The sequence below is a fragment of the Protopterus annectens genome, chromosome 2.part2 (genome assembly GCF_019279795.1).
Source record: "Protopterus annectens isolate FY-2018-M chromosome 2.part2, PAN1.0, whole genome shotgun sequence".
Lineage (NCBI taxonomy): Eukaryota > Metazoa > Chordata > Ceratodontiformes > Protopteridae > Protopterus > Protopterus annectens.
The window spans coordinates 295,684,561-295,708,471 of NC_056730.1; the positions used below are offsets into that span (position 1 = coordinate 295,684,561).

Here is a 23,911-nt window from a genome sequence, read left to right on the forward strand (position 1 = left end):
TTCTCCAGGGCTAAAGCAGCTAAACTTTCCAAGGCCTTACCTACAAAAGCTCCCCCTCACAGACCTTCCTCAAGTTCTCAGATTCTCAGCCTCGCTGAGGAACTTATTTCTTTGATCAGGGGATCCCAACCTCACCCAGACAGGGCCTCACAACCCCCTCCTGAAAAAAGGCCTAGGTCTGAACCCCCTGAACCTCTTTCCTCTGACTATTCCTCGGATGGATCAGATTTATCAGACCATCAGGAAGGACCATACTCACCTTATGAGGATTCGAATGCAGAAGACTCCATTCCCTCTGCCTCCCCCCCAGAAGAATTTTCATTTGGGGAAACTCTACATTCAATGAGGGAACATTTCCAATGGCAGGGTCAGGATTTTTCTGATTCTAGGAAAAGACTGAGGACTTTTTTACACTTACCACAGCATAGGCCTCTAGCCATACCACCTGTACTATCAGTTGTTGATGATGCATACAATGATGCCTGTTCAGCCCCTGATTCTCTTCCCCCGGCCCCTGCCAAACCTGACAGATATTACAGGGTCCCGGATTCTCATTTCCACTTGTACAATGCCCATGCTGCAGACCCAGAAACCATTCTCAGGGCCCCAAGGGTGTTGCAGCTGCCTCTGCCAAAAACCCCCTACCCTCTGAAAGAGAATCAAGAGCATTAGAGAGATGGGGTAAAAAAGTTTATACATCTGCTACTCTTTCTGCCAGGGCTTTAAACTGTCAATTTCACATGATACAGTACCAGGAATTTTTGTTAGATCAGCTGAATAAAAAGCTTTCCTCTCCTGAACCTTTAGACCGTAAGTCCCTTCAGGAGTTGGTACACAATTCTCAGCAGGTCAGTAATCATTTTTTAAAATGTGGCTATGATGCACTGGAGGCTTCATTTAGATCAGCTATGACTGGAGCAGTGATTCGAAGGCATGCCTGGCTAAAAGAGCAATCCTTGCCAGACCATGTTAAATCTAAACTCCTAGATGCCCCTATGGAGAAACAAAGTTTATTTGGCTCCCCTGCACAGGAGGTACTAAAGAAAGTGGAAGAAAAAGCAAAATCTGTGCAAACAGTCAAGGATTTTCTGCAGGTCCAACCTCCAAGGTTCAGCAGAAATTGGCCTTCAAAGAATTGGTCCTTTCCAGACACCACCAGAGCACAGAGAGGCAGAAATAGACGCCCAAGAGGCAGAGGTCAATCAAGGGGTGCCTACAGGGGCCGTCAGTGGCAACCTGACAACCAGAGGAGTGCCTCCACAGCTGCGACTGCAACCACTTCCACAGGACAGACACAATGACTTGGCTCTGACCCCGCCTACCAGGGAACAATTGGAAGCACCCTTGGGCGGAAAGTTAGCTTTATTTTCAAAAAACTGGCATTGCATTACAGGAGACAAATAGACTTTGCAAACAATAGACAAAGGCTACAGGTTTCACTTCCACACTCTACCAAAAAAGAGAGGAATGCCAACCCTTCCACCAAGCCAGAAGTCAGAGGCTCTAAAACAAGTCATCAACTTATTAAGGATGAGAGCAATAGAAAAGGTACCATCTATGGAACAAGGCCAAGGATTTTACTCCAGACTATTCCTTGTACCAAGAAAAGAAACTCAATGGAGGCCTATTCTCGACCTGTCCGCACTGAACACATATCTTATTGTACCAAAATTCAAGATGCTGACCCTACAGCAACTTCTTCCCATGTTGGGCAAGGAGTCTTGGCTGGTGACTCTAGATCTCAAGGAGGCATACCTGCACGTCCCTATACGACCAGATTGCAGAAGACACCTCAGATTTTTTGCAGGATCAGAGCATTACCAATTCTCAGCATTGCCCTTTGGCTTATCTACTGCGCCCAGAGTATTCACGAAATGCCTGGCATCAGTAATTGCACATTGCAGGCTTCAGGGAATTCAAATCTACCCATACCTGGACGACTGCCTAATACAAGCGGACAACAAGACAAAAATAATAAAGGATTTGGCCTATGTCATACAACTGCTGCAAGCTTTGGGATACACAGTCAACATACAAAAGTCAAGACTAGTGCCATCTCAAAGGGTAACATTTTTGGGTGCAGAAATGGACACAATAACTCAGATGGCTTTTCTCACAGAAGAAAAACAAAAACAACTTCCAGTCTACTTCACGGCATTGACAAGACAAACTCAGCTTACTGCAAGGAAAGTCCTGCAGGCCCTGGGTTACATGGCATCCTGCATAATCTTGATACCACATGCCAGACTGCATATGAGGAAATTACAATGGTACCTAAGAAATGTATGGTCTCAACACAGACACAGTCTAGAAACCATGATACCAATCATTCCATGCCTGAAAAAGGAATTCCTGTGGTTGGCTCAGGCCTGCCAGACCAACAGAGGGTTGCCTTTCCACAACCAAAGCAGACCATCACCACAGACGCCTCAGACCTAGGCTAAAGCGCACACACAAAAAACAAGTGTATCCAAGGTCTATGGTCCCAAGATCAGCTGAATCTACACACAAATCTAAAGGAGATGCTGGCAGTGAAGCATGCAATACAGGCATTCAAATCATTCCTTCAGCAAGGACACCTGCTGATAAGGACGGACAATACCACAGTCATGTGGTACATCAACAAACAGGGAGGCACTCACTCCTACCCTTTATGCCGGATGGCAATGGAGCTGTGGAACCTAGGCCTGAATCTCAACATTCAACTGCAGGCCAGATTCGTACCAGGAAAATAGAATTCACTAGCAGACAAATTAAGCAGAACTACCACAGATGCTCACGAATGGATACTGCATCCAGATATCTTCAAAACCATAACAAAGAAATGGGGAATGTCAGAAATAGACCTGTTCGCCTCCCCACTCAACCACCAACTGAAGAAATTCTGCTCAAGAGAATACCACCCACAAGCCTGGAGGGTGGACTCCCTTTCTTTCAGCTGGAAGGCCCTGACAGTTTATGCCTTCCCACCTCTCCCATTGATGTACAAAGTTCTACTGAAGATCAGGGAGGAACAGCCAAAGGTAATCCTGATAGCTCCAGACTGGCCAAGGCAACATTGGTATCCGCTACTGAGAAGCATGTCTCGGACGAACCCATGGCCTCTACCTCTATGGCCTTTACTTCTAACACAGAACAACTACAAGACCCTGCATCCAAACTTGAAAATGCTGCAGCTAACTGCCTGGAAAATTGCATAAAACAAAACCAACCTGCTTTATCTCAGAGGGTCAAGGACATTATCCTGGAGGCTCGCAGACCCTCCACAAAAAAAATATACTCAGCCAAATGGAAGAGATTCCTCATTTGGAGTGCATCAAAGGGAACAGATGTCACGCTTGCAAACCTAGCACACATCCTAGAATACTTAGCAGAACTGTTCCACAATGGCCTGTCCTATTCTTCCATTAAGATTCATGCTTCAGCAATTTCAGCAGAGTACAACATGGATCCTCCTATCTTCTCTCAACCTCTCCTCAGACAATTTCTAAGAGGGATCAAAAATGTAAAACCTCCAAGGAAACCACCTTTGCCTGCATGAGATCTCAATTTTGTGCTGGAAAAATTAACACTTCCCCCTTTTGAACCAGCTGCATCAGCAGACTTACAGTTCTTATCTTGGAAAACTGCCTTCCTTCTAGCAATCACTTCAGCAAGAAGGGTATCTGAGTTACAGGCATTAATGGCAGTACAGCCTTTCCTTATCTTTCACCAGGATAGAGTGTCTCTGAGAACCAATCCTACTTTCATGCCAAAGGTGGTATCCAGGGTATCCTTGAACCAAGCTATTCATTTACCTACGTTCTTCCCTAACCCACAGAACAGGGGGGAAAAGCTACTACACACCTTAGATGTACATAGACAACTGCGCTACTACCTGGACAGAACTAAGACCAGCAGAAAACTGACCAGCTTCTGGTAGCATATGCAACAGGAGTGCAAGGAAAAGCAATTTCCAAACAGACAATTTCAAAATGGATAGGAAATTGCATTTGATTCTGTTACTCTTTTCATGGAAAGGCAACTCCTGAAAATATCAGGCCTCACTCCACAAGGGCTACAGCCACCACTACAGCTTTTCTACGAGGAGTGGCTACCAAAGACATTTTAGAAGCTGCTACTTGGAGCTCCGTGCATACATTTGCCAAGCATTACAATCTTCCTTTATACTCCAGATCCCGAGCAGGCTTTGCAACTGCAGTTTTACAAGGGATCTTAACTACACCATCTTTATCTTAGGGCCTCCTCCCCCAGTTTGGCTATGGTATTCTACCCATATGTTATGACTGCAGATGCATCCTTGAAGGACATAGTACAGTTTTGTACCTACCATAAATGTAGATGTCCGATAGGTATGCATCTGCAGTCAGGATTACCCACCCTCCTTCCCCTCTGTGGTATTCCTAGGGTGCTTACCCCTCTTTCAGCTAGCTGGGGGAATCTATTATGGTGTATTTGTTTGTATGTATATATGTATATATATATATTTTGTTTGCTACTGTTTGGAATTTTCAGCATTTATCCAAATTTAGCCTTCCTAGAGGGCACCTGGCATCTGGGGCAAGAAACACTGAGGAAAATGGCGTTGGCTGATGCCTTTATACCCCAGGAGCTATGACGTCGGGTGAAGTGCGACATCAGCAGAGGCCAGACCCAGACTTTGGAATCCGGCCGACCGAAGGGCTGCCTGAGGCAGGACAACCCATATGTTATGACTGCAGATGCATACCTATCGGACATCTACATTTATGGTAGGTACAAAACTGTACTTTCCTTCCACCCAAGGTACCTTTAGAAATGTCCAAGATAAACTACCTACTCCCAAGTGATATATTGACAAGCTTCAAATCCCCATCAAACCCAGTTAACTCCACTGAATGTGCATCATGTAAACGTCTGCATAGATACAGACGTACCCTTCAGGAGGAAGTGCAGGGCAACCCCCAGAAACGAACCCAAATGGTGTAACCATAATATCAACAAGTTTTATTATAAAAGGAAAATAATTTTTACCAAAAATAACAGCAGTAATTTCCAGAATGTTAGAACCCTTGTCACAGAAGTAAACCACTCAGGAACTTAGTAAAATCCAGCAAAGCCAAGTTTGAGGCTAAAATAGCTACCCAAACTGAAGACAGTCACAAGGCATTTTTTAGTTTTGTTTGTAATCTCAAAAGCACAATGCAGCAATGTGCTGAGCTGATTGTGAATGATGTTACCTACAGTGAGGCTGAAGATAACAGCAAACCTACTGACTGATAAATTTAGCTGTGACTTTACTCCCGCTCTGTCTTCCGTCTGTCCCTCAAGATATACATGAAACTGGCTCACCTTCAGATGTCACACAAGACCAAGTCCTAAAAGTGCTATCAGAAGCTAAAAATACTACATCTGTGGGTCCTGATAATATCCCTGGATGCATCTTAAATAGCATGAAGCACAATTTAACCACACCCCTATTAAAACTGTTCGATCTCAGCTTCCATATAGGTTTTGTACCAAGCGAATGGAGAACAGCTATAGTCATTCCCCTGTGTAAGGGAGTACCTTTCATAGGCCCATAAGTCTGACCAGCCTCATATGCAGAGCCATGGAAAGACTTACCATGAAACTAATCAATCAGGACACAGGTACCCTCCAAACACTGGACCTATCTGTTTGTATTAATCAGTGGCAGGTCATGCTTACTCGTCTTGGTGGATTTTTCTGAACAGGTCTCCAGAGCAATGGATGAAGGCAGAATGGTACACACCGCATATCTCCACTTGACCAAAGCTTTTGACACAATTCCCCACTCAGGCATAGTAGAAAGGCTTAATAAACTGGGAATGAAGCCCTATGTCACCCACTGAATTTCCAACTGGCTCGCAGGCTGCAGGAAATCAAAATAGCGAAGTTGCCTGCACAAAGAGACCAGTCACCAGTGGTGTTCCCCAGGATTCTGTACTGGGAACTCCTCTTGTTTGGCATTTAGTCTTCTGAAGTAAAAGCCAGTACTAAAGGGCTGTGTCTGACTAAATTAGCAGATAACTGCAAGCTAGACTCAGTTATTGAATCCCATCCTGTAGAATGGTGTGTTCCAAATAAATAACTAATGCCAAAATCATGGACTGAAACTAATTGCCAAAAGAAAAATGCATTATTGCATCCTTTTGGAAGTCCAACTCCAGGGGAACTACCCCATTGACTGTACGCCCCTAAGAGATGTCCCAGTTGTTAGGGATTTGGAAACTCGTGTGCACAGTGACCTTCTATTGCGCAGCTTATAAAAAGGGTCTGGATGTAGGGATGCCATTGTCCCCCTTTATTGAGCCTTTATTCAGCCAGTCATTGAATTTAATACTCCCTTTGTCATGTATCTGTCAAGACACATGCAGCAGTTGGACTGCCCACAAAGTTTGTTAACGAAAAGCATACAAGACCTAAACAACATGTCCTTCATGGACTGACTCAAAGCCCCTTCGCTATACTCTATATCCTACAGATTACTAAGAGGTGACCTGTGTCTGGCATACAAGGCATCCTCTGACTTAATACTGATGGATTTACTGCACATAAGTCCGGTGACATCAGGATTACTCTTTCTAGGGATCTAAAAATCTTCTGCAACATGAACAGAAAAGTTCGGGGGGACAAGTATCTCTCGCAGAGGATACTACTACTCTGAAACAGACTCTCCCCATCTGCATTAAATAAAGTTTATCTCTGTCCATTTTCAAGCACAACTTGGATCTATGGATGGAAAACAAAAAATTTACCCCAGGACTGCCCCCTGTACAGAGGCAGCTCCTAAATGCTTTATCCCATGCATGGGTCCCTTCATATTATCTGTGGTATGATCCCAGTTATTATCATTAAGGGTAATGTATAATTATCGACCATGGGATGGAAAAGGCTAATCTGTAGCCAAATGGGATAGGTTAATTTGTACACAAAAAGGGAAGTTGGCTAGGCTTAAAATGGCCCATAAGGGCAGCAAGCCTAGTAGTTACCTATAAAGAGGACAAGTTAGATAATGCTTTCTTTTTTATACTCTTGATCCCCAGGATGTTGCAAAAGATGAAGGACAAAAGGCCTGAAGTTATACTGGTAGCCCTATTTTGGACCAGGCAACACTGGTTCTCCCTGCTGCTAAGCCTAGCTACTGCAGTGACAGAAATGTTGCCTTACTGCCTGGACCTTTTGACCCATAAGAAGAGGTTTTTAATGCACTCCACACATGACAAGCTTGCAGAGCTTTGTTTCCTCTGGGCTTTTTTTCTGATGATCTCCCACATATATGATGGTAAAGCACTTCCTGTCACCCTAATGCAGACAGCTTGGATGATCGAAGACTTATCCTTCCAGGCACGTTTTCAGGGGGTGTGCTAAAAAAATTGAGGGAGATTAGGAAACCAGACAAGAAGTCATATGTAGCAAAATCTAAAAGATGTTCTTCATCTCACATTGCTGCAGTCCTTACATATGGGGGTAGTCCGCTGTTCTCGGTCGGCCCGAATACCAAAGTATTAGGCTGACGTTGGTCAAGGCGCTTAAAACTGACATCAGGACGTCAGGGTACAAAAGCGCATGACCGACGTCATATCCTCAGTCTTTTTTGCTGCATGGTCCGATGCAGAAGCAGCGTTGCAAGTGCCGTTCGGCGTTCTGAAATTTTTCGAGTTCGGAGTTTCAGACCGAATCCAAGTTGGCTAAGTACCCCGTTGGGGATTATTTTGTTTTTTTTCTTGCCTCAGTGTAGTACCTGATGTCAGAAAAAGTGAATAATTGTATTTCTTGTGGGAAACAGATACCGCATAGGGATTATCATTCTTTGTGCATTCCTTGTTTGGGGCCTGAGCACGGCGTGTCGGGTGTCGCTTTGTGCTAGGTTCAATAAGCGCACTATTAAGCGAAGGTTAGATTGTGCTAGGCTGGTCTTCAGTAAGCGGTGCAATTATAATATGCCGTCGGATTCTCCGGCGCCCGCTTCCACGAAGAAGCACAAAGACAAAACAGTTAAACCCAGGCAAGATGAGTCGTCCGTTCGGACGCCGGTTCTTTAGAGGCTTGAGTGGAACGGGTGGGTCCGGCTGAGACTTCTTTAGAGTCTCAGGGGGAGACTTTAATTTTGCAGGATGTGGCCTCTCTTGAGGCAGGGCAGGCTGAAGGGGCTTCTCAGGTTACTGTACTCCCTCCCTTCCCAGGGTGGTTAGGCCCTATCCTTCTGTTTCCAAGGCTTCTCCCAGGGCAGGCCAGGTTTAGCATCTGTTGGTGTCACTCCTAGTTCAGCAGGGTCTGTGCCTAAGAAGCACATGCTTAAAATGGCAGAAGATTTGATTACTCTGATTAGAGGTTCTTTGCCCCTCCTGATAAGAGGCCTAGGGTGGAGCCAGAGTTGGGAAGTTTTGAACAGGCTTCAGATGTTTCAGAGTCTTGACTGAAGACTTGCAGGAGTACTCTCCTTATTCTGATTCTGATGCAGAAGATTCCACTCCTTCTGCTTCTCCTCCAGAGGATTTTTCTTTTCAGAGACACTTCACTCTATGAGGGAGCATTTTAAGTGGGAAGGTCAAGACTTCTCTGATTCTCGGAAAAGGCTTAGGAATTTTTACTTTTACCTCAACATAGGCCCTTAGCTATTCCACCTGTTCTGGATGTTGTGCAGGATGTGTTTTCAGAGGCTTCGCTTAATCCTGATTCTCTGCCTCCTGCCTGTTAAACCAGATAGGTATTACAGGGTGCCTGAGGCTCATAAATATCTTTATAAGAGTCCTAGGGCGGACCCAGAAACTATTAGTCAGGGACCCAAGGGTGTCAAGGCCTCTGTTGTAAAAATCCGGTTCCTCTAGATAAAGAGGCCAGAGCTTTGGATAGATGGGGAAAGAAGGTCTATACTTCTTCTACCTTAGCAATGAGGGCTTTGAATTGCCAGTTTCATATGTTGAAATATCAAAACTTTCTTCTTTCTCAATTGAAATCTAAGGTGGATGCTCTGGCAGAAGGCATTGAGTGTAAAGAATTACAAGATTTGGTGCATGTCTCTGAGCAGGTTGGTAAGCATTCTTTACAATGTGGTTTTGATGCTGTGCAGGCCTCGTCTAGGGTGGCTGCCACTGGTTCAGTTCTTCGCAGGCACGCCTGGCTGAAGGATCAGAATTTTTCTGACCATGTTAAAACAAGGATTTTGGATGCTCCTTTACAGTCTGAAGTGTTGTTTGGTCCACCTGTGGAATCAGTCTTGAAGAAAATGGAGGACAAGGCTAAGTCTATGCAGACTGTTAAGGATTTTTTGCAAGTTCAGCCTCCAACGTTTAGTAGGAATTGGCCTGCTAAGGGGTGGACGTATCCTTCTTATGATTCTCAGTCTAGGGGTAGATCTAGACGTGGTAGGGGCAGAGCACAGAGTTCCTTCAGACCTAGAACTGGGAGTTCACCTGCACAATCTTCGAGTGAGGGTAGGGGCCAGTCCTTTCGTAAACAGGTCCAATGACCTACTTTTTCAGCTGCCAGATCCCTCTTGCCTGGCGGCACCTTTGGGAGGAAGGTTGGCACTTTTCAAGGAAAATTGGATTTTAATTACCCAAGACAAATGGGTACTGGATATCATACACCGAGGTTACAAGTTTTATTTCCATACCTTGCCTCCTTTCAAAGGCATGCCAGAAGTTCCTCCTCAGCAAAGACTAGAGGCTCACAACCAAATTTCTCTTCTGCTTCAAATAGGAGCTATACAACCGGTCCCTCTGCCAGAAGTGGGCCTAGGATTTTATTCTCGCCTGTTTCTAGTACCAAAGAAAGGGGACACGTGGAGACCCATTTTGGACTTATCTATCCTCAACACATATCTGGACATTCCCAAGTTCAAAATGTTGACGTTACAGCAGCTTTTACCTCTGCTGGGCAAAGATCACTGAATGGTGACTCTGAATCTCAAGGAGGCTTATCTTCATGTTCCTATCAGGCCCAGTTGCAGGAAGTATCTGCGTTTTCGGGCTGGGACTTTTCATTATCAGTTCTCTGCATTGCCCTTTGGCTTATCTACTGCGCCCAGAGTGTTCACAAAGGTTCTGGCTCCAGTGGTAGCTTTCTTCAGGCTAAGAGGAATACAAATCTATCCTTATTTGGATGATTGCCTGATTCTGGCTCAAGGAAAGGACGAACTTCTTCATCATTTACAGTATGTGATGGCAGTGTTAAGATGCCTAGGGTATTCTGTGAGCGAAATAAAGTCCAGTCTAGTACCCTCTCAGGACATGTGCTTTCTGGGTGTGAGACTGAATACAGCATCCCAGATGGCCTTTTGACCCCGGACAAACAAAAGAATCTTTCTCTTTATTTCCATCAATTGTCTCGTCAGTCCAGGCTGACTGCAAGGACATTCCTTCAAACCTTGGTGTTCATGTCATCTTGTATTCTGGTACTTCCCAATGCCAAACTGCATATGAGGAAGCTACAATGGTATCTCAAAATGTATGGACCAACACTGCCAAGATATGGACACTGTCATTCAGATAATACCTTGCATTCAAAAGGAATTTTTGTGGTGGGCTCAGGAATGTCACCTAAACAAGGGACTCTGTGACCCGACCAGAGGCGAGTCAGATTCTAACGACAGATGCCTCAGACAAAGCTTGGGGAGCTCATCTAAATGGAAAATGGGTACAAGACACGTGGCCTGCCAGACTTCAACATTTACATATCAACTTGAAGGAGATGTTAGCAGTCCAATTTGCATTGATAGCTTTCAAGGATTTACTTCTTCCAGGGCAGGTGTTGATTCAAACAGACAACACAACTGTCATGTGGTACATCAACAAGCAAGGGGACACATTCATATCCTCTATGCAGACAAGCAATGATTTTGTGGGAGACTGCTCTCAGTTTGCAGCTAAATCTTCAGGCAAGGTTTCTGCCAGGAGCACAGAACTCCTTAGCAGATGTGTTGAGCAGACAAATTATGGATCCCCACGAGTGGAAATTGGATCCTCATGTATTTCGAAAATTGACAGTGTTGTGGGGAACACCAGACATAGATCTGTTCGCTTCTCCACTAAATTACCAGCTGCCAAAGTTTTGCACGAAAGGTTTCATCCCACAGCTTGGAAAGTGGATGCTCTCTCATTCAGTTGGAGCAATCTTCACGTGTATGCCTTTCCACCACTGCCTCTCCTCCCAAAGGTACTCCTGAAGGTCAGACAGGACAAGCCAACCATGATTTTAATAGCTCCGGATTGGCCTCGACAGCACTGGTACCCATTACTGAGAAGTCTGGTGCAGAGCCTCCATGGCCTTTGCCTTGATTCCACACCTGCTGTCTCAGGAGAACAGTCATTTACTCAATGTCAAACTTCACTCTCTACATCTAACAGCCTGGCATATTCTGTTTTAAACCCTGGAGGGTCTCAGCTTCCACAACAAGTTTTGAATGTTATTTTGGAGGCCAGAAGGCCTAGTACAAGGAAAGTTTACGCAGATAAATGGAGGAGATTTTTAATTTGGAGTACAGCAAAGGACTTTGATGTTTCTAAACCTAACTTAAGTGTTGCTCTTCAATACCTTACTGAGTTATTGGACAAAGGTTTGTCCTTCTCCTCTATAAAGGTTCATGCTGCAGCAATTTCTGCTCACTATGACTGTGACCCACCATTATTTTCTCATCCTTTGTTTAAGCAATTCCTTAGAGGGCAAAGAATATAAGACCCCCACGTAGAGCTCCTACTCCTGCTTGGGATCTCAATTTTGTGTTGGAGAAACTCACTCTACAACCTTTTGAGCCTGCAGCGACTGCCGAGTTGAAATATTTATCATGGAAGACTGCTTTTTTGTTGGCCATTACATCTGCGAGAAGGGTTTCTGAATTACAGGCCCTTATGGCGGTTGAGCCTTTCTTAATTTTCCACAAGGATAGGGTGTCTTTGCGTACTAACCCTTCCTTTATGCCTAAAGTGGTTTCTAGTGTGGCTTTAAACCAAACTATTCATTTGCCTACTTTTTATGCAAACCCCAAAATAAAGGAGAAGATTTTGCACACTTTGGATATACACAGACAGTTGCGATATTATTTGAACAGAACTAAAGGGTTCAGGCAGTCTCAGCAGTTGTTTGTTTCATTTGCTTTGTGTTCTCAGGGCAAACCTGTTTCAAAACAAACTATTTCTAAGTGGATTGGTGTTTGTATTGCTTTCTGTTATTCCCATCATGGTAAGGAGATTCCATCTGGGATTAGGCCTCATTCCACTAGGGCTACTGCCACTTCTACAGCTTTTTTAAGGGGGGTGGCTACTAAGGATATTTTGGAGGCAGCTACTTGGAGTTCAGTGCATACTTTCTCTAAGCATTACCACCTTCCACTTTACTCTAAATCTAGGGCTGGATTTGCCACTGCAATTTTACAGGGCATTTTGGCAGCTCCTAATGCTTTATAGTTTTGCCATCCTCCCTTACCTCTGCTTTGGGATTCTACCCATATGTAAGGACTGCAGCAATGTGAGATGAAGAACATAGTACAGTTTTGTACCTACTATAAATGTAGATGTTCGAAGATCTGCATTGCTGCAGTCCAATTTACCCTCCCTCCTTCCCCTCTGTAGTTAGAGGTGGTTGTGTGGTTTGGGTTGTAAATATTGTAAATATGGTTAGTGCAGGGGTGGTTGGTTGTTTTTTGCTGTTTTTTGGCTTTGCCCTTTCTTTTTAGGGCCTTCTGACATCTGGGGCAAGAAAAGACTGAGGATATGACGTCGGTCATGCGCTTTTGTACCCTGACGTCCTGATGTCAGTTTTAAGCGCCTTGACCAACGTCAGCCTAATACTTTGGTTTTCGGGCCGACCGAGGACAGCGGACTACCCCCATATGTAAGGACTGCAGCAATGTGGATCTTCGAACATCTACATTTATGGTAGGTACAAAACTGTACTTTTCTGCTTCTGGTGCCTATACAGGGATTGGGACCTAGATGCAGTAGGAAGGTCACTGGTCTTCAGTTACCTATTGGACCTCTACAAAATGTGTCTATCCATGCATCTTTAGAGGTTCATGCTTCGACTTTTTTATTCCTGTTTGCCTTAGAACGCCCATTGTAATTTACAAGACACTGAAACAGCTCTTAAAATAAGTTCTGCATCTTAAACCACCCAGAAGGGAGCATACCGCGATATGGGACTTCAGTTTTGTTTTGGGGAAACTAAGTTTGGTCCTTTTTGTACCAGCTGCTTTGCCCCCCACACAGCCATTTATTTATCCTGGAAGACAATGTAATTGGTTGGTGTGACATGTACGATGAGGATTTCAGAATTGTAGGCCCTGAAGTGCAGGGAAAAGGTTTTGCTTTTTCATGAGGATAAGGTGTCCTTCATATCAAAAGTACAACTGACATGTCCTTGAACCAGCCCATTCTCCTTCCTTTGTTTTTCCGTAATCTGCAGAATATGTAAAGCAAACACGCATGCTTTGGATATGCAGAAGCAGTCAAGATTGTTTGGACAAAACTAAAGGCATAGGAAAATCAGATTGGATGTTTTTGCCATTTACCAATGGAAAAAAGGAAAGTGTGTGAAGAAAAATGACTCTCTGTTAATGGGTTACACAATGCTTGTGGTTTGTTCTGCATTTGAGATGCCAGTTCTAGACCATGTAAAAACGCATTCAACCAGAGCCACAAAAAGCCACCACAGCATTCCTCTTAAGAGCTAGTAGCCAGTCACCTTTAGAGGTAGCACTTGATCCCTCAGTCTGCACCTTCTCAAAGCATTACAGCCTAAGAGAAACATCAAAGAGCCCAGGATTGGATTTGCTCCTTCTGTTTTGTATAGTCTACTTTCTTAATTTACCCACCCAGGGCCAGCTACACACTGGTCCAATGCTGCGAGTCATCCTATTATTTATGACACTAATAGTTAATAGCAAAATGAATGTAGTACAACTGTGTTAGCAAAGTACCATGTTTGTAGCTGTTTGAGTAACACTCACTGTTGCGGGCCAGGTTTCATCTACATCCCCTCTTGAGCAACTGGACATTGTAGTGGATACCCTTCATTAACGTCTTCCACAACCATCCCTCTCATCTCTGTACCATACACCCTTTCTGTTTGAATTCCATCATTCCTGGAGAGGAGGATTGGGGAATTGTGGGTGGAACCTCTGCGGGCCTAATCTTGGCTCTAAAGGTGATCTGGCATTTGGGGTAAGCCCCTTGCCTAAGCCAGAGCCGCAAGAAGGATCTGAAGATGATGTCAGCTCTGATGCCAATGTCCAAGTGAAGAGGGGTAGTTATCAGAAGCCACTGATGGAAGGAAGATACAGTGCTGAAAGGCAGACCAACTCTGGGCTGTCTACAGGCAAGGTATCTTAATGATTGACTGCAACAGTTAGTGCACTCGAACATCTGCAGTTATGGTAAACTTCTAACTCAACTGTACTATTCCTGCTATTTAATGTTTCATTTGTCGAGGTGTGCTTTTGATTCCAGAAGATTTTGAATATTTGCTTGAAAATGCTTGTAGAAATATTTCTGTATTCTACATGTTTGCAAATGTTTTTCTCAATTCTTTTGGAAATTTGATATGGGTGTTTTAGGTACTTTGTAGCATATTTATTGGCCTTTTCAGAAACCAGATAGTTCTAGGATAGCTCTATCTCAACTGATTATTGGTTTTACTTGGAGATGGCATGCACCTCACTAAGCACCTAAACCAGCTCAACACCTCAGTGTTTCCTCACCAAAAAGATCTGCAGACCTAAGCTTGTACTACCATATCAGCAACAACGTACGGCATGACGTGCTAACACAGATATGTTCCTTATTTCTAGAAAAGGACGCCATTATGTGTCGGCGATTACTTCCCTAACAACCTTTAAAACAACTCTGAATGACTGGCTGGGTGATTGTGGATTTTCACTTTGGATATGTGGGGAAAATTACTTAATGGAGGAAGACATTCCGTCTTTCACCAGTACTGGGTGATCTTCCTGAAGACTCTCTTGGAAATAACCTATGGAATAGCTGGAATGGTTTTCTTATTAGAATGGGATGTTGGATATGTTGTAGAAAGAAGGAAAATGCCATGATGTTCCTAATAATGACTGTTGCTAAAAAGATAATTACAAGGGAAATGTATGGCTTGCACTCTTATTATTGAAGATGATATGCAAATTATGGATGTGTTGGTCAAATGAAAGAGTAAATTAGCTAGAAAGATAGTGGAATAAATATTTGGAACTGTGGTTCCATTGATGCATGTAAAGAATCCATGGAAATCAACAAGTGCTACTAAGGCCGACTTACTGTGCTTTTCTGTGTTCCTGTTAGAACAACAAAAATACATTTTGTTGAATGCGTTTTCATCGACACCTAAACAGTGAACAGGCAAAACAACGAAGCCACTGTTCAGCAAATTCTTTCTCTGGGAAAGAAGTCGCTTGACCGCTTTGTTGCTTTGCCGTGTTCTGCACTGTAGTGTGGTCTCCGAGATTCCCTTATCCGGTATAGCTCCCGAGCGTAAATGTGCAACAGTTACTGACCTTAGGGTTAGGGTGTGGGTTAAGGTAAGTGCATATGTTTTAAACTGTTTTTTTTTTTTTTTTTTTGCGTTAGATGTATGGTTGAGTTACGTGCATATGTGTTTTCAGTGGTTTACTTTTTTTTTTGGGGGGTAGAATTAGGGTTAAGGCAAGTGTTTATGTGTTTGGAAACGTTTACTGTTTTTTTTTTTTTTTTTGTTGGAACAGCAATTTTTTTCCCTAGGAAAGCGCTGATCTGAGGTATCGACATTTTCAGCTTTCTCTGAAATAGGGTCGATGAAACATCGTTCGCTGTTTTAAGCATTCAATGTAATATAGACCCAATATGATATAGAGAATGATGACCCTGTTATGTTAAGAAACAAAGGATGGGGGTGTTGAAGCATATCGTTAAATGCATTGGCTTTTGGGTATTAATAAATTCTGAATGTAGGATTGCTGCCAAGAATCATTACAGTTGAGGATTTTTCATTTCTTGCCTGTGTTCATTAGAATTTTTACTGTGTGCTTCAGTTTTTTCCAACAGCTCATAGATGTGTTGGAGGTGAATTTGTTATCCTCCCGATTGCTCACATGTGCGCATGTGTCTGTGTTAGATGCACTCTCTTTACTGCATGTTGCCAGAGCTTGCAGTGGTGTAGGATGCACACTGTCCAAGCTCAGGGATTTGAAGGTTTAAAAAGTACTGAATTTGAATGGAAACTGGATAAATGTAGTGGTAGTTTTTTGAATAAGGTTGGGTACTGGAATAACAAGACTTACCAATGCTGATGTATGCTGCTTGCATTTGTCAAACGTTGTTGTGCAGTGGTGACATGGGTCAGCTGTGTAAGAGTCAGGTATAGAGTTGGACCATTAACCTACCACTTAGTACTTGCTTTATAGAGTTCTTAGTAATTGCTATTTATCCTTCTCATATGTGAATAATAAGTAAAATAAAATTAACTGAATATCACTGTTTTTAGTTTGAATGATTTTTTGACAGTTTTTGTTTCCGTTCTTCAATGTATACATATTATACTACTTTTATTTATTTTGCATTGAAGTATTTTTAAAAATGTCAACTTTGACAGCTTTATGAATTTCTTCTTGTAGGCCAACTTTAATGGAAATGAAGGAAGGCGGAGTAGGAATAGAAGGTATTCTGGTTCTGACAGTGATTCTCTTTCTGGGAGAAAACATCCTAAGAAACGAGGTAGACCACGAACAATCCCTCGTGAAAATATTAAAGGGTTTAGTGATGCTGAAATAAGAAGGTAAGAATAGTTATGATCTAAAATTTTTACTTTAGTTAAAATAAGACAGTGGTTTGTATTCTAGGCTGTTTTCTGTACTTCCTGTTTGCATGACTGGATGTGGCCAGTTTTATTAAGTAGGCTTCCTTAAGGATTCTGTAGATACTAACAAGCAACATAATTCTTGAAGCAGTTTTCCATGGGAAGCATGCTTTACTAGGTTAGAGCTGTATTCTCCATTTGTTCAGCTGAGTTCTATATGTGTCTTGCACTGTCCTGATTTCTTTCTATTGTTTATTACACAGACATGAGTGTGCGCGTCTTTGGTCAATTATGAAGACTAGATTAAGCAAAATAAATTAGTAGAATGTATGCTAGTTGTAAATTTGCTTTTTCAATATTATAGAACTTTGGTTGTTATGTGGTTTTCCATTACCCCCAAGCCTGTATCATTTTGGAGTAGTTACATATGGAAAGTATGGGGGACTTGCCCATTTTAGACAAAATTATTTTGGCAGTGCTTTTTATTATATTGTACTTAAATGTCTGTTAGAAAATCTACATCCTATTCTTGAGCCTTCCAGAGTTTGAGTGCTAGTGTAATAATCATATCCTGAAGCAGGATCATCGTTTCCTATATTACCCTAGACCTTTAAAATAGGTGGAGCAAGTGGCAACTCTTGATAATGTCTCTTGCCAAAAACCCTAGTTGAAAATGTTTCTTAACCCAGTAAGCCCACTGAGCAAACCTTTTGCTTTCCAGGGGTGATGAGAGCAGTGTCCAGTTAAGTGATTTGCTCAGAGTTGCACTGTAGGCAAATGGAGAAAGAAAAATGTCAAACCTCCTCTGTACATTGGGTACAGGAAGCAGTTTAAGCCTTGATTCTCTGCACTAACTGCCAGACTTCTCAGCATTTGGAGTTCAGCATTTTTTGTCAGAAGTTCTTGTATTTCTGAACGTATGCTCTGAACGCCACCATTTTCCATAGTTATCATGTCTTGCATACCATATGAGTCTGATTTCTTTACTTCTCCTTTTATTGTTTGGCACATGCTTGACACCTAGAAACAAATGTGTGTTTCATGTCTGTGTTGCCCTTTGTATTGAACCCAGTGGTGACATTGTTTCTTCTGCCTGAGATAGAGGTCACTGCATTGGCGCAAGTGTCACCATTCCAACCTGTATGCTCTCAGATGATTTGGGGGGATATTTCTGGTCTAACTTGCTTATAGGTGTATGGCCACAACTGAAAATGCCTTGTTTGAAGAGAGAGGAAGGTCTGTCACTAAGCCCCTGATCTCTGCTTAATTGCCATCATAAGGTCCCATAATCAGGGGGTATACGAAGGAAGGCAGTGAAAGCAACACATTGTCTTACTTCCTCTTTTTTCAACAAAGTCACCCATTAGAGTGATTCTGCTAGTCCAGCAGTCACATTACTCAGTGTGGTATGGGGATGACCATGGGATGAGGATTGCTCAGCGCTCATAGTCATGGTAGGACATGCCATGGAGTGCTTAGCTTCCCTTTCTAGATATGGCTCCACCAGACGACTGGCCCATAATTATACTACTAGATTGGCTTTAGAGAGTGCACTTTCTTCAGAATAAGTCTGGGAGTTTTTAACCCCCATGATGTCCTTCAAGAATGCATCTGCAGTCATCACATATGGGTTGTCCTGCCTCAGGCTGCCCTTCGGTCTGGGTCCGGCGTTGGCTGATGTCGCCCCTTCCCCGATGTCAGAGCGCCTGGGGTATAAAAGCATCAGCCGACGCCATCTTCCTGAGTCTTTCTTGCCGTGTGGTGCCCGAAGCAGAAGCAGTTCACAAGTGCCGATCGGCCATCTCCTGTAATTCAGCTAAACCGAAGACTTCAAAAGCTAAGTACCCTGTTGGGGACTCTTTCTTGCCTCAGCCGATGTCAGATAAAATTAATAATTGCTTAACTTGTAGGAAACAAATACCTCATAAGATTTTCCACTCTTTCTGCCTACCTTGCCTAGGCCCAGACCACGACGTCTCGGCCTGTTCCGCCTGTGCTTCCTTCAACTGACGCACTCTAAGACGTCGGTCGGAGTTTGCAGAGGAATTTTTTTGGGGCTAGTTTTGCGTACAAAATGCCGTCGGAGACTCCGACTTCACATTTAATACAGAAAAGGAAGGACAAGGACCGACACACACAGTCCACGGTTTCGGCTGAAACCACGGTCAGGCCTACCGCGAGTGTCTCGGTCTCGGCTGAAACCGAGTCCTTGGTACTACCGTCCACCGAAACCGTACAACCGACAACCTCGGCCCCGGAGGCCACTGCTGTATCGGTTGTTGAATCTCCATTGGAATCTGGTGTCCAGGAACCTTCCGACACCATTCCCTTAGACAAAACTACACCAGCACGTGGTGCAGCCAGGCCTCCTGCATCCATGTCTATTAAGGCATTCTCTAGGGCTAAAGCTGCTAAACACTCAAAATCTATGCCTCCCAGGGTTATCTCTCAGGGACCCACTACAGGTTCTCAGATCCTTAGTCTAGCAGAGGACCTTATTTCATTAATTAGGGGCTCTCAGCCTCATCCGGACAGGGGCTCTCAACCTCCTACAGAAAAAAGGCCCAGGGTTGAGCCCTCTGATCCCATCTCCTCAGATGAGGCCTCTGATGGCTCTGCTCTCTCGGACTACCAGGAGGAGGCTTTTCCGGCCTACGAGGATTCAGATGCAGAGGAATCTATCCTTTCGGCCTCCCCTCCTGAAGAACTGTCTTTTGGGGAAACTCTGCACACTATGAGAGAGCATTTCCAATGGCAGGGCCAGGAATTCTCTGATTCCAGGAAGAGATTAAGGACATTTTTGCATTTGCCTCAGCATAGACCTTTGGCTATTCCCCCTGTTTTGAATGTCATTGATGATGTGTACTTTGAATCTAGCACAACCCCTGACACTCTCCCTCCGGCTCCTGCCAAACCCGATAGGTACTACAGGGTCCCGGAATCCCACCTTTTCCTTTACAAGGCCCACTCTGCAGATCCAGAAACTATCTCCCAGGGCCCTAAAGGGGTTGCAGCTGTCACTACAAAAAATCCACTCCCCTCTGAAAGGGAGTCCAGGGCTTTAGAGCGATGGGGTAAAAAAGTGTATACTTCTGCTACCCTTTCTATGAGGGCTTTAAACTGTCAATTTCATATGATACAGTACCAAGAATATTTGTTAGATGAATTGCATAAAAAACTGTCTTCACCTGAACCCCTAGATCGCAAATCACTTCAGGATCTGGTGCATAACTCTCAACAGGTTAGCAACCATTTTTTGCAGTGTGGTTATGATGCATTGGAAGCTTCATGTAGGTCAGCTATGACAGGTGCAGTCATACGTAGGCATGCTTGGCTGAAGGAACAATCTCTGCCAGACCATGTTAAAGCAAAGCTTCTGGATGCTCCACTGGAAAAGCAAAGCAAAAGTTATTTGGCTCCACTGCTCAGGAGGTCTTAAAGAAATTTGAAGAAAAGGCAAAATCTGTACAAACAGTCAAAGATTTTATGCAAGTCCAACCACCAAGATTCAGCAGAAATTGGCCTTCCAAAAACTGGTCCTTTCCAGACACAGACAGATTTCAGAGAGGCAAGAACAGGCGTGCCAGAGGTAGACGGCAAGCTAGAGGCTCCTACAGAGGACGTCAATGGCAGCATCCCAACCAGAGAGGTAGTGCAGGGCCTACAACTGCTGCACAAGGTCAGACTCAATGACTTTACTTTGACACCGCCAACCAGGGCTCAATTGGAAGCACCTTTGGGCGGAAAGCTTTCCTTATTTTCAGAAAATTGGCACATTATTACAAGGGACAAATGGACACTACAAATAATAGACAAAGGGTACAGGTTCCATTTCCGCACATTACCGAAAAGAAAAGGCATGCCAGGCCTGCCACCAAATCAAAGGGCAGAGGCTTTGAAACAAATCACCAACTTAATGAAAATGAAAGCAATAGAAATGGTTCCTCTCGCAGAACAAGGCCAGGGATTTTATTCTAGACTCTTCCTTGTTCCAAGAAAAGAAAAGCAATGGAGGCCTATTCTCGACTTGTCCGCACTAAATACTTATCTCATTGTGCCAAAATTCAAAATGCTGACTCTACAGCAACTCCTTCCCATGCTGGGCAAGGGGTCTTGGCTGGTAACTCTGGACCTCAAGGAGGCATACCTGCATGTCCCTATCAGACAAAGCTGCAGAAGACCCCTCATATTTCTTGCAGGTTCAGAGCATTATCAATTCTCAGCATTGCCCTTTGGCTTATCTACTGCGCCCAGAGTATTCACGAAATGCCTGGCATCAGTAATAGCACACTGCAGACTTCAGGGGATGCAAATATACCCGTATCTGGATGACTGCCTTATACAAGCGGACAGCCAACAAATTTTGGTAAAACACTTGAATTATGCCATCTTCTTCAGGCCTTGGGATATACAGTCAACATTCACAAGTCAAGACTTGTACCATCCCAAAGAATAACTTTTCTGGGTGCGGATCTAGACACAACCACCCAAATGGCTTTCCTCACAGAAGAAAAACAAAACCAACTACCGGATTACTTCAAAAACCTGTCAAGACAAACTCAGCTGACTGCAAGGAAAATCCTGCAGGCCCTGGGTTACATGGCTTCTTGCATTCTTCTGATTCCTCAAGCAAGGCTACATATGAGGAAACTACAATGGTACCTAAGGAGTTTATGGACTCAACACAGTCACAGCTTGGAAACTTTGATACCACTCATCCCATGCCTTCAAAGGGAATTTCTGTGGTGGGCTCAAGCAAGCCAGTCAAACAGGGGTTTGCCCTTCAGCAAACCAATAGCCAGCCAAACCATTACAACTGACGCTTCAGACCACGGATGGGGAGCGCACATGGAAGGAAGATGCATTCAAGGACTATGGTCACAAAAAGAGCTACGCATGCACATAAACCAAAAGGAAATGCTGGCAGTGATACATGCAATCGAGGCCTTCAAGTTATTTCTACATCAAGGCCACCTGCTAATAAGGACAGACAACACTACAGTTATGTGGTACATAAACAAGCAAGGAGGCACCCATTCCTACCCTCTTTGCAGACTGGCAATGAATCTATGGGAACTTTCCCTGACTCTCACTATACAGCTGCATTCCCAGTTTGTACCAGGAAAGGACAATATACTGGTGGACAGCTTAAGCAGGAACATCATGGATGCACACGAATGGATGCTGCACCCAGACATCTTCCATCAGATAGCACAATCATGGGGGAGACCGGACATAGACCTCTTTGCCTCCCCACACAATCATCAGCTGGACAAATTCTGCACAAGGACATACCACCCACAAGCATGGAAAGTGGACACCCTCTTTCAGCTGGAGAGCTCTAACAGTGTATGCATTCCCACCTCTTCCATTAATGACCAAGGTCTTACTGAAGATCAGGGCAGAGCAGCCAAGAGTGATTCTGATAGCTCCGGACTGGCCAAGACAGCACTGGTACCCATTGCTAAAGGGCATGTCACGAACAAAACCATGGCTTCTGCCACAATGGCCACTTCTCCTGACACAGCACAATTACAAAACTCTGCATTCCAACCTGAAAACATTACAGCTAGCTGCCTGGAAAATACCTTGACTCATCACCAGGATAAGCTATCCAAGAGAGTGAAGGATATCATCATGGAAGCTCACAGGCCTTCCACACGAATGGCATACTCAGCAAAATGGAAAAGATTTCACACCTGGAGCACCTCAAAGGGCCTAGATGCAACAGTTATGAACATGGCGCATATCCTGGAATATTTAGCAGAAATGCTCCACAATGGCCTGTCTTACTCTTCCATTAAAATTCATGCTTCAGCAATTTCAGCAGAGTACAATACTGATCCTCTGCTAAGACAGTTTCTTAGAGGAATTAAAAACATCAATCCTCCAAGGAAACCACCACTGCCTACTTGGGACCTTAACTTCGTGTTGGAAAAACTAACACTGCCTCCCTTTGAACCAGCAGCATCTGCAGAACTACAGTTCCTCTCCTGGAAGACTGCCTTCCTTCTGGCCATAACCTCAGCAAGAAGAGTATCTGAGTTACAGGCCCTCATGGCAGTACAGCCATTTCTTATTTTTCATCAAGACAGAGTCTCATTGAGAACCAGTCCTTCATTTATGCCAAAGGTGGTTTCTAGGGTCTCATTAAACCAAGCTATTCACCTGCCTACCTTCTTTCCAAATCCACAAAACAAAGGGGAAAAGCTTCTGCACACCCTGGACATACACAGACAGTTGCGCTACTACTTGGACAGAACAAAAAATTACAGAAAAACTGACCAGTTGTTTGTGGCATATGCTGCTGGTGCACAAGGAAAAGCAATTTTCAAAACAGACAATTTCAAAATGGATAGGGAATTGCATTCGTTTCTGTTACTCCTTTCATGGAAAAACTGTGCCAGCTAACATTAGACCTCATTCGACCAGAGCCACAGCCACCTCCACAGCCTTCTTAAGAGGGGTGGCTACCAAGGACATTTTAGAAGCTGCTACATGGAGCTCCGTGCATACATTTTCCAAGCATTACAACTTACCTTTATATTCCAGATCCAGAGCAGGCTTTGCTACAGCAGTCCTGCAGGGCATTTTAGCTACACCATCCTTTACATAGATCCTCCACCCCCAGATTGGCTATGGTATTCTACCCATATGTGATGACTGCAGATGCATCCTTGAAGGACACAGTACAGTTTTGTACCTACCATAAATGTAGATGTCCGATAGGTATGCATCTGCAGTCAGGTTTACCCTCCCTCCTTCCCCTCTGTGGTATTTCTTGAGTACATTCCCCTCTCATAGCTAGCTGGGGTTATCTATTATGGTGTATTTGTTTTTATATATGTATATATATTTTTGTGCATGTTTGGAATTTATTGCATTTCTCCAAATTTAGCCTTCCTTAGAGGGCACCTGGCATCTGGGGCAAGAAAAACTGAGGAAGATGGCGTCGGCTGGCGCTTTTATACCCCAGGCGCTCTGGCGTGGGAAGGCGACATCAGCCGATGCTGGACCCAGACTTTGGAATCCGGCCGACCGAAGGGCTGCCTGAGGCAGGACAACCCATATGTGATGACTGCAGATGCATACCTATCGGACATCTACATTTATGGTAGGTACAAAACTGTACTTT

The 23,911-nt window shown here is 43.9% G+C and overlaps 1 protein-coding gene across 1 annotated transcript in view; it reads left to right on the forward strand.

The window, feature by feature from the left end:
• The window catches only part of CHD1 (chromodomain helicase DNA binding protein 1), a gene marked incomplete in the record, with an annotated part of 4,694,407 nt that overhangs the window by 3,503,743 nt on the left and 1,166,753 nt on the right, over window positions 1-23,911 (forward strand). Inside the window, 1 exon segment of the mRNA XM_044063873.1 lies at window positions 16,595-16,755. Coding sequence (XP_043919808.1) covers window positions 16,595-16,755 — 161 coding nt within the window.